At 41.7% G+C, this 18,014-nt stretch overlaps 1 protein-coding gene and 1 pseudogene across 2 annotated transcripts in view; one reads left to right on the top strand and one right to left on the bottom strand.

Moving 5' to 3' along the window:
* The first annotated feature begins 1,363 nt into the window (after positions 1-1,363).
* On the top strand, positions 1,364-6,805 carry trappc6b (trafficking protein particle complex 6B). Its single transcript, XM_022252086.2, has 5 exons — positions 1,364-1,552; positions 2,141-2,320; positions 3,197-3,280; positions 3,987-4,080; positions 4,849-6,805. Exons 1-5 carry the CDS (start codon positions 1,466-1,468, stop codon positions 4,878-4,880), a joined length of 477 nt encoding a protein of 158 aa, XP_022107778.1. The 5' UTR covers positions 1,364-1,465; the 3' UTR covers positions 4,881-6,805.
* LOC110988506 (uncharacterized) overlaps positions 5,668-18,014 on the bottom strand; it is a 15,928-nt pseudogene continuing 3,581 nt past the window's right edge. Inside the window, exons 2-9 of the transcript XR_015423355.1 lie at positions 16,299-16,418; positions 15,413-15,739; positions 14,928-15,119; positions 11,583-11,711; positions 9,901-10,025; positions 8,582-8,768; positions 7,560-8,102; positions 5,668-7,073 (exon numbers count right to left, since the gene is read on the bottom strand). The product of XR_015423355.1 is annotated as an uncharacterized LOC110988506 (transcript). The remainder of the gene's footprint in view (positions 7,074-7,559; positions 8,103-8,581; positions 8,769-9,900; positions 10,026-11,582; positions 11,712-14,927; positions 15,120-15,412; positions 15,740-16,298; positions 16,419-18,014) is intronic.

Here is an 18,014-nt window from a genome sequence, read left to right as displayed (position 1 = left end):
GTAACTGAACAATAGACCTTTCAAAATTCTCTAACAGAACGGACATCAATGCCGAAGTGATATGAGGCTTCATGTTATGACACAGACCACTGACAAACGAATGTATTTTGTCTTGAGACGTCATTTCTTGTATAAATCGCTTTCACTGCGGAAAGCGACATCTCAATTGTTGTTTAGAAAATGACAAAAAGGGGCCAACATTTTAACACCCATGCAAATTGAAAAAACGAAGAATAAAAAAACGCTAGGTGAACCTGCAGGACATAACGTCAATGAAAATCGTTGGAACACCATCCAGCTTTCAGGGCTAATGGTTCTGACTTCGGCAATGGCGTAGCCACGGGGGGGGGCTGGAGGGCACATCCCCCCTCCCGCCAAATTCCCGGTCCCCCAGGTGCCCCCACTGAAAAAAAGGATGAATGGCTACTGAACCAGGCTAACAAAAAACTTGCCCCCAAAAACCACACCACTGAAAGCTGGTGCCCCCACAAGATGCTGGTGTCCCCTTTGTGCCCCTCTCAAGTGAAATCCTACTGGACTTCGGCGCATTAAGTTTGAATTTTCCGATGCTACGAACCGTAACTTCAAGGATCTGGAGTTATTCAACATACTGATGAGGCCTACGAGACTCCAATGCATAGAATTCATGGGGGTAGGGACACCTTCCCGCCTCCGGAATAAGGTGGAAAAGAAGAAAAGGGAACTTGAAAGGGGGTGAAAATCACTCAATTGTGTGAAAATACCCTGGCAATGAGGATATTGGTCAGCAATGACCCCTTCCACTAATCATGGGTTGAATGGGCGTAAATCCCGGGGGTGGGGTATATATATTTCCCCACCCCCACCCCCATTTCCAACACAGATTTACACCATTGATGAGTTGTCATGCAGTTTGCTGCTGATGAGTTCTTTAAACCCCACCCCTACCCTCCATCGGAAACGGTGCAAGCTTTGCCCTCGTACTTTCTAGCGACACTCGCGCATAAGAAAACTCCTCTTTATGTTAATAGCCTTCGTGAAAATAATTAAAGATTAACATACCGGGTTTAAGTTCAAAATTTGTATCAAAGGTTTTAAATTTGTTGGAGGGTGGCAACTGTGCTAGTGGTGCAGATAGTTTTTGTTTCGTCCCCCCCCCCCCGAAAAAAATCCGATGACGCCCATGCTCCTTTGTATCGAATATTTCGAAATGGGAAAGCTATTTTCAAACGTTCAAAGGTGACATATCCTACGTTTTACAACAAAAAATCTGATGATTGCAGCAGTATAGACCAAAGAGAAAAATGGAACTCGTTTTCCCATTTGTCCCACTTATGGCTCTACGTAAAATTTTTAAATAGCAATGCGTAATTTTAGGCGTTCCATACTCATATATTGCATTTTGCCAATCGTCAAGCCATCGGCCCTATACGAAATCAGTTCAGGAGGGCCAAATACTTTTCATTTCAAGCATTTCTTACGCCAAATGAAAATGGCAGATGACGTCTTATTTGAATTTCTACATATGGAAATCGTCTCCTACGTGGAGCAGTCGGCAAGGAAAGACGAAAAAGTAAGTTCGTTCTCTGCAGTGCTCAACTCACTCTTTAGTCATGTTAGTCATTGGTTTGCATCCATTTCGTGAAAAAAAATTGGGTCTTGAATTTTTTCAGCCAACGTGGAAAGAATTCCAGGTTGACCTATAGAGTTGAAGTGATGTCCAGATGCGGAACTCTGCCCCGTGGAGACTTCGACTGAAATATTAATTTCACAGACTACTGTCATGAGTGTACGTTTTAATTGCCCCAGATTTAAGATTAAAAAATACCGATTCTATTATGATTTATTCATTGTCTAAGCCTCTTTTCCTTCCTCCATCATGGACCGAGTAACAATGGGATCAGGTCAACTCGGACCCATTCCAACTCGGACCCATGCCAACTTAGACCCAATACTGACTCGGACCCAAGACATCTATCATCATCTCACGACCAATTTTGTATTAATTAGTATTTTCTGTGCCTTTTCTGTAGTCTGTACAAAGTCAGTGCATGTGTCCAAACTGCCATATCTGGAAGTGTCACTCAAAAATTGGTCAGACAAGAATGTGACATATTTATCCCATTTACTGCCATTTATCTACCTCCTGCTCCCCCATCAGGATCGTCTGGTAGCCAAGCTGGAGCAGATGGGCTACAGAGTTGGCCAGAGTGTGGCTGAACGCTTCACCAAGGACACCCCTAGATTCTCCAGTGAATTGGACATTATCAAATTCATCTGCAAAGACTTCTGGTCCAGTGTCTACAAGAAACAGATTGACAATCTAAGGACAAATCACCAGGTACAATTGGAAGAGAAATATGGATAATTCCATCATTAAAGATGCTACGTTTGTATGCAACTTCCAAGTTTCAATTGATAGACAAATTAACTTGTGGTGGAAAAAAAAAAATTTATTTGCTTTTATACTCGTTGTAGCCCATATTCAAGTGTTAAACACATTAAAGAAACTTTGTTTTAGCTTCACTGATTAATTAGCCACAAGCATGAGAAATGAATGTTACACATTATGACATGGCTTTTTGACCTTCGGCACATTTAAGTAGAACTCGGTGAAGGTGCTTCCTTCAGCTTTTTATACAACTGTGTTGCAGTTGGTCTGATTCCATTCTATCTAGGCATGTAATGAAAGTTAGAAAAACACTGACCCTGTATAGTCCAGCTTTGTTAATTAAAGCTGTTACAGACGTTACATTTTGTGTTACGGATGTTACATGTACATGTATGGAATATACATGTAAAGAAAACAAATTTTGAGAGTTCTTTTGCCATGATATCCCCTCGGATTCATTAAAATGAGGTGTACCCCTAAGAAGCAAAAGTGGAGAAAAAATTGTAAACCCACTATCAAAGTTTGGCAGTCATGTCACAATTAGTGTGGAATTGTCCATAGGGCCAATGTCTTTTTTCTCAAGAGTCAAAACTCTCAGAAAAGTAATGAAGAATGTTCAACATATCTAACATTCATGCGAAATTCTCAAGTCATTTCCTTTTGTTCCTGAAGCAACCAACTTGACATCAGTTCTGAAGATATCTGGCATATGTTCACACCGTGCAAATGTTGCCAGTGAAGCAATTGAGGTCACCAGTGATATTTTGGATTCATTTTTCATTGAACAAGTTGCATTCCCACTTTTGTTTGCGTCAAAATCCTCAGGGTGTCTATGTTCTTCAAGACAACAAATTTAGATTTCTTGTCCAACTGTCAGCCAGCAAGCAGTATTTGGAAGTGGCACCAAAGGTGAAGAGCACCCTTCGTTATTCAGTTTTGTTAAACAGTAAGGTAACACCTCGAGCTTCTGAAGCCTTCATATTCGTCAGTCTTTGGCATTCATTAAAGTCACCCACTTTGGGTTGTAGAATTGTCTATAAAAGCAGGATTGTAGGCTGTTGAAAAGTTCAGTGGTACCTAGAAAGTTTCAGTATAAGTTTGAACACCAAGTTGGAAGTAGGCCTGCAAGTACATATACATGTCTTGTTCAGTTACTTGATCAATTGATCAGGGTATCTATTATTTGATCACAGTTTCTTTTCTATTAATCAAAAATTACCTTGTGAATTTAGACTCCCTTTTCGAAGGCACAAGAGAATGACCTGAAATTCCCAGTACTAACATGGCTAACATCTGAACCATTCTAAATCCCCACCCTTGAAACTTTAAGGAAGAACACAAAGAAGTGCTGTTGTTGAATGGTGCAAGTGAATATTATAAATTAGAAAGATGCTTTTTAATTAGGTAAAAAAAAAAACATACTCACTGATAATTTGTTCCGGCAGATTAGGCCATTCATTCAATGGAACTAATAATCTAAAAGTGAATGATTAATTGATCAGATAAAATAATCGACCAGTTGCTGGCTGTGTTGGAAATCGAGAAGTTTAAAGATGACCAGTAGTTTCGGTAAAAGACATTGATTCGGATTTTGTCAATTTGCAATCATTCACAGTATCTAGCATTCACATGTGGCCTAGTCCGTGGAGCTCTTGCCAGTTTGGGGATGAAGTGCATCGTGACTGCCGAAGTCAGTAATATGCCAGCATGTGAGTACCTCCTTCCACGTCTCAATGGTTTTACAGTGACATATCCGGGATCCTTCCAAATTGGCATGCAGGAGTTTGGAGGATTGAGGAATGATAGTACCTTACTTGTATCGCTCTCCTTGAGACTTGATGAGAGTTACGGTTCAGGAGAATGTGCCACCGATTTGCCTGCACAGTGGAGGACTTCTTATCGGGGGGCTCAGGGTCTTTGCATGGGAGTTTGGGTCAGTATCAGTTATGCGTGGTGCTTTTCTTTTAATGTATTGAATTTTTCCATTTATACCTCCCATTGAAAACTGACTGACAAGCACAGAAGGAAGCCTTGTGCTCATTAGAATTTTCTATTGCTGTTTTGTATGTATTGTTGCATATCTCGGCTAGCTTTCTGGCCCGGCTGATTTTGTGTATCTTGTGTCTCATTTTTGTGTGTAGCCTTGGGAATCAGCTTACTGCCAACAAATTGTAGGACATGTGCAATTATTTCGTATTCACAATGCACATATTTCACAGTATAAAAACACTTGAATAAATATATTCCATTCACTTGACTGGCACAGTCTCCAAGGTACCTGGAGCAGTGTACAGGTACCACGTTTTCCGACGGAATATTTCTCTCACGCTCATTGAAAAGATACCCACCCTACCCTGCATGTATCTGTGCCAAACTAGGAGTTTGCTTTTAAAAAGGTCTCTTGAAAGTATCATTTGTTTCCATATATGTCAAGCTCTCTACCGCTGTTGGTTACTCATTTTCATTTCTCGTTGCAGGTAAATTTCAAATTATGATCCAGAGATCGTAGCTGTTCCGAAAGAGCAACAGCTCGCTGGCCTGGCTGTCATGAATATGAAAGAGTGCAGGCACACAGTGTGTACTTCATATGGTCTCAGGGGTAGTCCACACTGCGTCAGGTACTGTTCCTGAATGGAGTAAGGTGGCCTTCCATCATTTGGAGCCCAAGCTATTAGACGGCTGGAAAAATTACAAGCAACTCCCAAAATTAACTACACAGCATCAAAGTGTGTTGTTGGTGTTGTGTTTCCAAGACTTGCCACTTTGATGCACTCCTGAGGAGACTGAGGCTGTGTCCAAAATGGGCTTCCAGAGCTACGGCTAGGTCTATTGTCTGCGCGTCTCCATTTAATTCCAATGGAGCGAAGACCTAGACCTAGCTCTAGACAAGAGATTCGGATGCAGCCTGATTTGCAGCAGATGAAATCTTTCATTGGAAGCTCATATAGGTACCCCGGCTTTACCTCTTTGGGGGAGGGGATTTTTCTCCCACTTTGTGAACACTGTCATACAGAGTCAAAATTGAAAACTTTCAGTGCTAAAAAAGTGTCGTGTATTTGTCACTTTAATGTGGAAGCAGGGCCCCTGAGTTTGAACCCCAAATCCCATCCCGATCTAGCTTTACTTTTTTTTATAATGCACTGTTGTGCTTTACTTTGCTCAATGAGCAAACAAATGACCAGCATAAACAAGGCTTGTCAGATACGTTTAGGTTTAGGGATATATGTTTAACCACACGGGTTGCTTGTAGGTATTTGCAGGCAGTTCAAGAAGAGCTAGGACTTGGAGTAACAAACTAATTTGCTTACGTGGGCAGGTTACAGTTTATTGGTTTCATTGTTAGATGCCATTGAACAGTTTCCTAAGCAAAGTATGCAACATGTAAAACTAACTGTGCAGTTCTTAAGTATGCATATACATGTACATGTCTCTTGTTTCAGCCAGCATGGAGATTTTCTCAATACTGTAGTTTGCAAGAAGCACCATTGCTCAGTGAGCATTGTTTTTGCTGTCAGCAGTGATCATGCGAGAAAAATCTACTTTGATGTCCATATCTACTTTTTAAGAAATAGGTCTTCAAAGAGAGTAACACATAATAAGCCATATGAGCATTTATGTACAATGTACACACGAGCGATAAATTAAGAATACATGTAGGACAGTACATAGCCGTTGTACATAAATTCATTGTAAATATGTATAAATATAAACTCATTGTCATTGTTGATTTATAAAGAAACCATCGCTGGCTCTTAACTCTTAACTTTTCCATAACATAATTTACAACCCAACCAAAGCATACAAAGGCTTCTGGCAGTCAGTTCTGATCCATGTTTTGAACGGGCGTTGAGAAATTGTTTGGACTTCTTGGAACAAGACCAAGATGGCGTCACAAGCTGCAACATTCCGTTTATTAGTGTAGCCATGTGAAATCATGTACTGGTGACATTATTTACCGAATTCCAAATTGTGAATGAATAACCGTTCTTCGAAGTGTTGTCCTTTTTGTGTCATGAAGCAGTTGAGATTTAAGAAAGGTGAATACTGAATTGCCAGTACATTGAGAAGGGAGTGAAAATATCTGAAAGTTAGGGTGTCAGCAATTTGGAACTCCCCAAAAGGAAAAAAAATCCCATACCGGAAAAGAACTGACAGTTCATTATTAGATATTTCCCACAGATTGGCATTCCATTAATTTTCCATCCAAAGAATTACTTTTCGCTTTATTAAACGCTTAAAGAATATTGTGGACTCTCGATATAAGAACACCGTGTTTACAAAATACTGTTGGAAAGAGCATTTTCTGAGAACCCAAATTTTTGGAATGTTGGTGTTTTCTTTCTGTGTCCTTTCCTTTTGTAACATTGTAATGGTTATAATAGTTTGTCTGGTCCCGATAACCTCGTTATAAAGAGAGTTGACTGTATTAAGAAACTACTCGGGCTACTATAGTTATTTTGGTGTACAGGTATTTCAAAAAAGTGGTAATCTGGTCTATAAGATCTTTTGCCAGAGGTTTAAGGAGTCTGATATCGATGGAAATCGCCTTGAAACCAGAAAATATCAGCAACAAAGTTGTAATCCCAATTTATCCTCCATCAAAGCATATTTCTTGTAACGGACTTCTGTCATTATCGGACACGTTGACACCACACATTCAAAAGCTCCTCCTTAATGGATGTACATAGCAGATGTGGCCTGTCTGAAACGAAAATGTTTAAAAGCCCTTATTTACTTAATACATGTATACTGTGAGTTAACCTCATGTTAGAATTGCGCGGTATGAAAAGCTCATGCCACTCGTCTTGCTGTGCCCCAGTTTCAGATGTTATGCGTGGCGATAACATGATGGCCTTTTTCGTATTCTACTGGCAAGAATCCAACAACAAAGTACATGTACAAAATAATGTTTACGCCTTGTAAAAAAGTAATGGAACTCTGGACAATTTCTTTCTTAAGATGTTTAAAATGTAGGCAGGTACATTTCGGTATCTGTTAACTGTTGAAATTACTACTATGTGTCAATGAAACTTTCGGATTTCCTTTGTGTACATGTGCATGGAAGATATGAACTGCTTCAAAACAGATACATATGCATGTAAGTGGTAGTTTGGTGTGAGATGGCAAGCCAAAAATGCAGTACAAAAATGTGAAACGCAAAGATGTGGATGTCAGTGAAAACGTTTACCGTGATCACCGAGAGCGGTCCGAAGAAGCCCGCAAACTCCAGGGAGGCTGTCCGCCGTCCATTCGCGAGTTGGCTGGTGAAGACTCCTAGGCCTGTGTTGCGACCTCAGTAGGTGACTATGACAGTGGTGTTAAGATGCACAGTTCTTCATCAAGGTGCCTACCTGCATTCGGTAGATCTGAAAGAGAACAGAAGGGGCGCGCTCGCAATATGCACTGGGTATGGCAGCGCGCGCTTACATTTTCCTAGGCGCCGCGTGTGACTACATGCGAAACAAGACTATCAACAGGACAGCAACAATATGGTCAACAACAAGCAATTAACTTGCACAAGACCTGTTGTTCCTTCCGTGTATGGGTTGCGAACTCCCCAGCACTCCAAGGCGCCGATGTTGAAGCGCGCCCGCCCCGACGTCTCTCCGATGTCGCCGATGTGTATAGCCGTCACGGGCAACTGGGCCTCGTCTGGCAGGGACCCCCTCGTCGAAGCGTAGCATGTTCTCCACTTTCCGGTCACAGTTGCATCTTCCTCCTCCGACACAAGCTGTTGGGGAAAAGAAAGGGAAACTCCAACTCTAACATAAACTGGCAAGGCGGCTCAAAAACACTTTGCTGTTAAGCGAGTATTCGTTGTTTTTTCTCGACAGCAGGATACATTTGTACGCCACTTGCAACGGGGCTCTGTCTTACAGTGTTCACAACAGACAATGAGCATTTATAATGACTTTATAAAAACTTTGTAAGTCGTTTTAGTTGTCGAACAACTTGACTACATCAGCTTACAATGTTAACACAATCGTAACATCATCAAATTGTGATATTTGTTGTGATAGCATCATAGAAGACGACGTAAAAAAAGGAAGTCTTGTTTGTTACACTGAAATGGTCGACCTGAGTCTCTTTGCAAGGGGGAACGGTAAAAGACAATGGGAATCACATGTATTTCACAATGACGCAAAATAAAGTAGACTGTCCTTTCCCAAAGGGAAGGTTGAGTACTAAACCTTTACGTAACATGAGTACCATTGTTAATGCTGCACTTGCACCCTTTCCAGTCACTTGGCGCCCCGCCCCAGTTGGGCATTTTTTCATTGTCACGCGACGTCAACCACGTGACCTGTTGGTCCCCTCTCCAAATGGCCGCCAGCCGGCATTTATACCAGATGTGCTGACGGCAAATCGTGGATGTATTGATCAAGGCAACCACATGCTGACAGAAGAATAAATCATGTGTTTTAGGATAAACCGTCATTAAAAGTCGGGACATGTATGATGTAATATAAATTCAAAAGGTTTAACTTTTCCATAATAACCAAAATAAAACAGTACATGCCCGAAATATTAATTTTTCTTGATTTGCAATACAATTTTCGTCCATGAAGTGATGCAGCCCGGCCGTCGTCTTCAACACTGTAAAACGCTGAGCAAATTGTTTGCCTATCGCGGGATTTACCCGTGTGAATCGCTTAACTGAATGTTGGGCAAATAGATTACCCAACCGCGATGATTCGTGTCATTTGACCTCATTTTCCCAGTGGTTCATCGCACAACCACTTTTTACCCAGTATGTTTATTTTCTTACTCAACAGTAAAGCGATTCACCCCATACCAGTAAAAAGAGCGCCTTGGAATTAACTGTCTAAACGGTTCCCTATGCGGATGTGTTTAGTGCAGATCTGATGAGACGGTTCCCTGTACGAACGTGTTTAGTGCAGATCTGATAAGGTGGTTCCCTATGCGAACGCGTTTAGTGCAGATCTGATAAGGTAGTTCCCTATATACGGACGTGTTTAATGCAGATCTGATGAGACAGTTCCCTATATACGGACATGTTTAGTGCAGATCTGATGAGGTAGTTCCCTATATACGGACATGTTTAGTGCAGATCTGATGAGGTAGTTCCCTATATACGGACATGTTTAGTGCAGATCTGATGAGGTAGTTCCCTATATACGGACATGTTTAGTGCAGATCTGATGAGGCGGTTCCCTATATACGGACATGTTTAGTGCAGATCTGAATAGACAGTTCCCTATATACGGACGTGTTTAGTGCAAATGGGATGAGACGGTTCCCTATATACGGACGTGTTTAGTGCAGATCTGATGAGGTAGTTCCCTATATACGGACATGTTTAGTGCAGATCTGATGAGGTAGTTCCCTATATACGGACATGCTTAGTGCAGATCTGATGAGGCGGTTCCCTATATACTGACATGTTTAGTGCAGATCTGAATAGACGGTTCGCTATATACGGACGTGTTTAGTGCAAATGGGATGAGACAGTTCCCTATATACGGACGTGTTTAGTGCAAATCTGACGAGAATCCATAAGGCCTTACTGATATTGACGGAGCGTCATATGACATTTTCCTGCTGTATGCCCCGGGAGCCTCGTAATCTCTTCCGTCAGATCCAGAGACAAAGATGTTATCATGATCATCTTCGTGATGTATAATAGTAACAGCTTTGGAATTCACAAATGAAACAATGGAACTGTTATTTTTCATTTATACGTGGATATGTACTTCATTTATTATTGCAACGAAGCTACATCCTTGAACTGACATCCCTCCCGATGTTCTGTTCATTTGGTGATTCCTTCGGTTGCTTTCCTATTTTAGAAAAATTCCCAAAATGGTTACTTAAAAAGGTATTTTCTGTTCATTTTCCTTCTGTTTCAAGAAGTATACGGTTGGCCAGCGGTCCAGGAGGAGCTGATGAAAACTAGGCCTACATGAGTTTCAGGCAGTCACATGATATGAACCCTCCCCCCCATCATAATGCTTTGCGCCTGTCACCACCTCTATACAGGTGTTTTTGCTTGTTGGTGTTATTAAAGGGGGCCTTCGTTGATTATTTGTTGGGTTGGTTGTTGCTTTGTTTTGTTTTGTTCATTTTAGGTGTTTTTTTTTCTTGTTAGTTTTTCCCATGGCGCACGGTATGGAGGACGAAAAGTGGCCATCTGCTTTTCTGCTATCAGAAAAGCAGATTTTACGTCTTTGTAACATGTAATATCTAACATGTTTTCTACTTGTCTGCTACCTCAAAAGCGGATTGATCATTTTATTGTAATGCATTTTTCCACTTTTCTACTTTTCTGCTACTACAAACGTAGTTTTACTTTTCCTCTTTTTGATGGCGGCCGAAATGTCTGCTTTTTACCTGTCAAACAAGCAGGAAAGAGGATTGAACGTTTTGACGACAACCGTGAATTCAACTTTTCCGCTGTTTTGATACCGGAAAAGCAAATTTTACATAGGGGGCCGAAAAGTGGCCATCTGCTCAGTGAATGGGGTCATGAACCGGTAGGTTACGACCATTTCCGTTCTGGGGGAGTGAATACGTATACAAACCAATACTTAACTATGCTTTCTGGGGACCAATCCCATACGGCAGTGTCAGTGTCCCTGTGAGGCCACGAAAACAGCGTCTCAAAGGAAATACAGTTTTACAACTACCATCCAATAGACACACAAGCTTGCTTGGGCCAGGGAAAACATGTGAATCTTTCATCATAAAAGATAGGGTGGACTGTAATTATTGGTTTATACGTCTTCAATATCCAAGAAAAGAAATGGTCATAATCTGAGGTTCACGACCCCGTTCACGGCCCTTGGAAGGCAGAAAAGCAGAAGGCAATCTAAAATTGCTCCTCTGGTATGAAAAATTCACGATTGTTATCAAAACGTTCGATCCTCATTTCTGCCTGTTCGAAAGGAGAAAAGCAAATGGCTGCTTTTTGGCCACCAGTAGATGAAGAAACAGTAAAATCTGCTTTTCTTGAAGCAGAAAAGTAGAAAAATAGAAAAATGTATAACCAAACAATGTTTGTTCTGCTTTTTGGGTAGTAGAAAAGTCGAAATTGCATGTTACCAGAACATAAAATCTGCTTTTCTGCCATTCTGATAGCAGAAAAGCAGATGGCCACTTTTCGTCCTCCGTACAGACGGTCCGTTTTTCAGGGGCTGTCATGTGCCAACATATTTGCATACCACACCGTCGAAGGCCTGGACCTACTTACCCTTGTCGTCACTGAATGTACACCACACCATGAAGTGTGAAAGCGGGCCATCCCCATCGGGGTCGATTCGGTAGTAGTCGTTCGTTCGTCGTCCGTCCAGACGTAGCTCCTCGCAGTTTCTGAATAAACCTGTGAAATCAGCGTCGAACAAGACTCATGGGAATTGGTAAATACTGAACAACAAAGCATGCATGCCTGCTAAAAATAGCTCTTTTTTACATGTGACAGTAAAGTTTGACGAAATTAAACAAACTTGTCACTAGACTGTCCTTCAGACGACCAGTTTGTTTCTGAATGACAAGGTTCAATTTAAGCGAGACGAAATCGAACGCTCGTCGCCGTGAATGCGTAGTCATGGCTGAAATTCGATTGAGTAAGAGTTGGGATTGTGTGAAAGACCAAATTAAACATTGGAAATGGGTCGTTCTTTAAATTTGGGGCCCAGTTTTCTCGCCCCTGTTAAGTTTGGTGTATGATTATTTAATGTTATTTAAGAACTAATTTCCAAGATCGAATAAGCACTGCAAATGACCTGCTGAACAAAAAGAAATGTGTGAAATTGATTTCAGTGAAAAATCCCTTGTCAGAGTATACATGTTACAAGGACGGAAAATGTCGCACATTGGATAGAATGGTCTAAGTGGATTTTGCCAGCTGAATTCAGATATGCAAATCTGTGAATTTGAATGGCAAATGTTTTAAGATAGCGAGAAAAACAAAACAGTATTTTTCCGAGTGTGGATACTTCGTTTTCATTCCATTTAAAATACCATTGGCAGTTATTAGGTCCTGTGCCATCCAAAAACCAAAATGTCCTGTCGCGTGCCGTCGTCAGTTTGAAACTAAGAACTAAATTAATTGGTTCATGGCCCCGTAAGCGGAAGCAAGATCATGACAGGATCATAATACTTGGTATAATGGCAACTTGTTTGCAGAACATGCTTGGTTTCCCCTTTAAGGAATTAATGTCTACGAAATTGGACAAATATATACTAGAGTGCCGTGTGCGGATGATATTTTTTGTTGAGCTATCCTATGAAGTGATATTTCTGTAGGCCCTATATCCCGTCAGCCGAAGACAAATTCAATACAAAATATGTAAATTTGGGACCCTATTTGCTCGTTTCGTCTCGTTGTTGTTGACGGATCGGAATTTTCCCACGCATGCCCGCTGACTCTTCGGTCTATATCTGCATCAAGACGGATTTACTAACGTGCCAAGCCTGATTAATGGCGGACTTACCGTACACTGGCGATATGGTCAGAAGATGCAAGAAAAGGAAAACCTTGAAAGTGAATTCTGCGTCGGTACCCATTTCCAAATCAAACACCGTCATGAGCTATCGACTGTACATTTTATGTTTTGTTGATTCGCAGTTCGACACGAGGAACAAGATTAATGTACACAGGCCCAACTGACACGCTGTCGCTCAGCTCGGCTCACTTATCTCCTTTCTTCCGTAGCGGCTAGTCCGTTCCTTCTTAGAAGATTGTAATAAGCCACTCGGACATTTTATTACAAAATCGTTTCATTCATCATCCTCAAACTCCACTGACAGACATCAAACACCTTTCTAAGTAAATCGTTCAATTATCTCATCAACATTATCTTTTCGACACAGCCGTTTAATTAGATTTTTGAAAGACGAGAGGAGCGAGACACTTGAGAGCAGAATGACACACACGATGATGGAAAACCGGAATGTTGACCTCGTGCATATTGCATTCACGCTCGACCCGAATCAAAAGCCATTCATTGTTCATGCGCTCATTGCACTGTTACGGCGAGTACCACTTTACTTACTGGTCGATTCCAGCACGGTATAATGGAATTGGAAGGGCTTCATGGACAGTGCGTTCGATAAAGTACTTCAGCCGGAGTGATGTTTTTATCATTTTATCAACCAAGACTAAAACCCTCTGGAAAGTTACTAAGTAGGTAACATGACTTTAAAATGTTATAAAAAGTACAGAGAATTGACTATTGAGGAGAGATGCACGAGAAACCCACGTAAGTGTTAACAAGGACTTTGAGTGATTTTAGGGCTCGTGCACTCGGCTTTGGCGTTGACCTAGTGTCTTTTCAGATCACGTTAATGATCAGCGTGTATTGGGGAAGTGTCACGATACCTTAATTGTCACTTAGTTAAAGTACAACCACGACCACTAACAAAATAATTATGCTACATTTTCACATCGCCTTGAAGTTCTGTTACCACATACGCCATCTTCGTGACATTGATGAGCTGGAAAACAACCTGGAAATTCTAACGGTCTTTGCTCAGTTCTTTAATGTTGTGGAATTGTCCAACTGCTGACTTTTAAATTAAGCTCATTTATTGTGGCAGTTTGTTTCTGATGACAAATTTGTCGAAACAACTGTTGTTGTTTTTTTTTTACGGACGACGACTCTGATGGTTCTGCAAGAGTTTACCGGTGGCCTTCATTGGCACAAGATTGGCACGTTCCTGCTAATAGCTTCTGTGTGATGATGCGTTCGATTAGCTTCCCTGAATACACCAGTGTTACACCTACGGTTACACGAATCTGAGGAAAAAGGTCAAGTCCCCGCCACGGTGCCATCATGTCCATGCACAAACAGTCCACCCGTGACGTCATTACACTCGGGCAGCCTCCAGAGACCTGCTCGCCAACCGGGGTAGTGGTGGCTGACACCAGGGCAGGCACGAAGATCACGTGATGGCTAAACGAACGCACCCATAAAAACTAACTAAAGGCCTGTTCCTACTTTGTGAACATTAACGAGAATTTGTGAGGGCAGGGTCCGAAAGCTGAGCACATTTTAACTTCAGCGAATTTCGCTGCAAATCTTTCTTGACGTCAAATTCGCTTCGTTTTCACGTTTGCCCAGCGCAGTACGAACCAGCCGTTAAGGGAGTAATAATATGGGCGATTCACATGTGCGCCTCGAAGAGTTTGCAACGCGTTGGCCAATCGCGACATCGGATGTAGACTCGATGTAGACTCGATGCAGTTCTGAAAGGGTCGACAAATTTCGCGCATTGTGATTGGCCAACTCGTTGCAAACTCTTTGAGGCACACTATTGCGAATCGCCCGTATTGCTTCGTCCAATATCTGGCACAGCGAAGGTTGGCAGAGATAGTTGTCATCGAAAAGGGGTCAAAATGCCATTTAAATACCTCCTGTTTTATAACATTTCTACTCCAGCATAAAGGCTGGTTGATTACCACTGGCAATGTTGAAGCGAAGCGAGTTTGACATCAAGAAAGATTTGCAGCAAACTTTCGCTTGAGTTGAAATAATCATGTGCAAGTTTTGCAAATTCGCAAATATTTGAACTGGCCTATACTCGTCGGACCTACCCGGTACGCCTCGGCAGCGAAGAGGCCCGACCCAGACCTGCGCACGTTCATCTGGGCTGCCAACGTCTCCTACCCGGACCTCCGTCACGGGTAACTTGGACATGTCAGTCAGCGGTCCCTCGTCCCACCTCCACGTTGGTCCGTACCCCGGATTGTCGTTGTCGCAATTGCACTTCAACCCATTCTCACAACCTGTAGGGCGACACAAATTTTGTTTGCCAAATCTTGCCATGTATTATACGGAATCTGGTTAGTTCTAAACGGACATGAAATTCCGAATTGGACAAAATGAAAAAAATAATTATTGCCAAGCGACTTTGCTGGTTGACTGTGGGTCCTTTTGGTTTGCATAATATGCTGACTTGCCTGATAATGTCTCGGCAAGCATGTCACCGTTTCGCTTCTCCAAAGTTAAATTACAATAGAAACAATCTGCCATTATGACCCGTGCCCAACGTGCATGCCAGTCGAAATGAAACACTCACCGTTGTTCACATAACATCCGCATCCTTCAAATCTACTCGGCGCCCCACCCCAGTTGGACATTTTCTCCCTGTCACGTGACACCCACCACGTCATCTGAGTCCCAAGTTCGTTCCAGAGTTCGGTTCTCCTGCACTTGAACGACAGCATTTGAGAGCACTGATCGGACGCGTTCGTCAGTGCCACAATTTGGGGAAGGGAGGCTGAAGTGTAGTTGATGATTTTCCGGTAGGCGCCCGGGTCCTCGTAGTTGGGAGTGTCGCCTCCGCCACCTGTCAGGCTCACTTCAAAGCCCATGACGTCTTCGTCGTGGCGCACAACAGTAGAACCTATCACCAGCACGCAAATGATAAACTACTCAAAAACAAATAGCCCGCTTTTGTTAAGAGGTTTGTGATTCGTACTTTTCGATGTTTATTATTATTGACAAGCTGTAAACTTTCAAGAGACCGCAAACTGCGGGTAATTCAAATTTGATTTCTCGCCTGATGAAATTGAGGTGTGTTTTTCACCTGCAGACAATAATGTAGCCGGGTTTTGGACAAAATAACACAGGTGTTGGTAAAAAATGGAACTTAGATACATTTTAGTTCATGCTGAAATATGATAATTTTGGCACTTTTTATACATCAAGGCAAACTATGGTATTTTGCAGTTTTATATAAAAACTACGAAATGCGCGTGGGTTTAGAATCATGTAAAAAATCACTTGTGTGTTTTAAGCTTTAATAATTAGACTATAGTCTAAGCTCTATTCTTTGACAGTGTGGTACATATAACTTGACAGATTTTAATTCAAATTATTGCCTCGTTTATTCGAAATCTCAACATCCGTTTAAGTTGTCGATATTCTCCTTCTACTTTAGTCTGGAGTCACAACTCACTCACCCGTTTCCATTTCGCACTCCACGTCAAAACTGTCGAGTCCTCCAGGCCCGTCTGGATCAACCTGGTACACACCGTCATCTTCGTAGCCTGCTAGTCTCCACTCGTGGCAACTTCTGTACGCTGTGTAAGCAGAGATTATAGAAGAAATTGTGACGAAGGTATACAAATTAATCCTTTATTTAAAAAAAGAACAGGAGAGATCATAACAGCTCATCGATGTCTTCGCAAAAAAATGGTGGTTGAAATGAAAAAACACAGGCTCCTGATAAGGAGTCGCACAGGCTAGCGAGGTATCCATAAAGATCGCATTAATTGCCTTAAAACTCAAGCAAAACTCTCTCCTCAGGAGCCAAATTTGGGGGAAATTTGAGTTTTAATCACCATACCGAAAGTTTGAAAAATCGCCGAATCAATACCGTAAACTCGAGTCCACAGTCCGATGAAAAGAAACAACCAGACACACATTTTGTCCGTCATTCCGTGAGCATGTTTTGAATCATGTTCGATGTATGATGTTAGTTCTTATATCCCGTTGCAGAAGAGTATGCGTCGATACTCCCAACAAATTGCTCCCCCAAACTGAGAGCTTCCCTTTCAGGGTAGTAATATTTATTTGGCAGACAGCTCACCAAGACTCGTTTTCCCATGCTGTCGTGCTTTGATAGCTATTCAAATTTGCACGGCACATGGCGGCAAGTGTTGACGCCCAAACTGTTGCATTCTTCTTTCACGTTTCTACTCCGGGCACGAGGGTCCCCCTACTCTGTATACGCCCGCCACCTTAAACATGATCCAACATGGCAGTGGAAAGAAAATGACACTTCTGTTTGTCCAACTCGTGGCGAAACGTGTCGGCAACCAATTGACCGTGCGCCATTTCTTGTCAGCGTACAAACAAAACAAAATATACGCAATTAATCTGTATTTGGGGAGTAAATAAAAAACTTCGGGCAACGCGAAAGGCGCACGCTTAATTACGTGCATATTCCATTTTAATTTCAACTATGTTTTTCCTTCGGCCGTTTGTTTGCTTGTTTCTCCCCTACTCCCATGTGTTATTAAAATTGCTTTCAATGTAGTTCATGTATAGAAACGGCGTTGCCATGCAACCCCAGAATAGACGGTCTTAACACTTCCACGCTCTGAGCTGCGACTTTAAAGTGTGGCTGCAACGAAAACACAGTATACTGTGTTCTGCAACTATATACTGCTTTTTAATGTATGTAACCTATTTTCACCGTTAATGAGGTAAATGCATTGAAAAATCCATTTTCAAATATAAAATTATCCATGCTTTCCTGGACAACTGAGGGCGCTGCTCTTATGACGTCAGCCAGGAAAGATATAGCTCATTGCACAGCTTTTCCAGTTCAAATCGTAAACCAAAATGTACTCAATTAAAACCTTTTTTGGAAGGTTTGATTGCTCTCTTACTGCTTTGTACTTGTGCAACGAGGGATCACCAGGGAGAGAAAGTTTAGCCCGGTAAAGTCTTCGAAATAGTAGGCCTTTTGTCTACAAACCAATATCAAATCACGGCTTGCTTCCAATAGGATGAAATCAGTTTTGTTCGCGAATATGGAAATGCTCATTAGCACATGAACCAAAAAGGAAGTAAACAACTGTTTAAAACAGTAAAAAAAAAATTGTAAAATGAATTTAACATAGACACATGTATCTCTATTGCATTCACAATTCCATTTCAGTCATCTTATC

This window comes from Acanthaster planci, linkage group LG01, assembly GCF_054643075.1.
Source record: "Acanthaster planci isolate LZ-2023a linkage group LG01, COTS_SCS, whole genome shotgun sequence".
Lineage (NCBI taxonomy): Eukaryota > Metazoa > Echinodermata > Asteroidea > Valvatida > Acanthasteridae > Acanthaster > Acanthaster planci.
Note: the sequence above shows the minus strand (reverse complement) of the source record. Positions and strands in the feature narration are given on the sequence as shown.

Coding starts and splice junctions, on each gene's coding strand:
- trappc6b (XM_022252086.2), top strand. CDS start 1,466: ATGAAAATGGCAGATGACGTCTTATTTGAATTTCTACATATGGAAATC. Junction 1,553..2,140: donor CGGCAAGGAAAGACGAAAAA/GTAAGTTCGTTC, acceptor CTCCCCCATCAG/GATCGTCTGGTAGCCAAGCT. Junction 3,281..3,986: donor ATTTGGAAGTGGCACCAAAG/GTGAAGAGCACC, acceptor AATCATTCACAG/TATCTAGCATTCACATGTGG.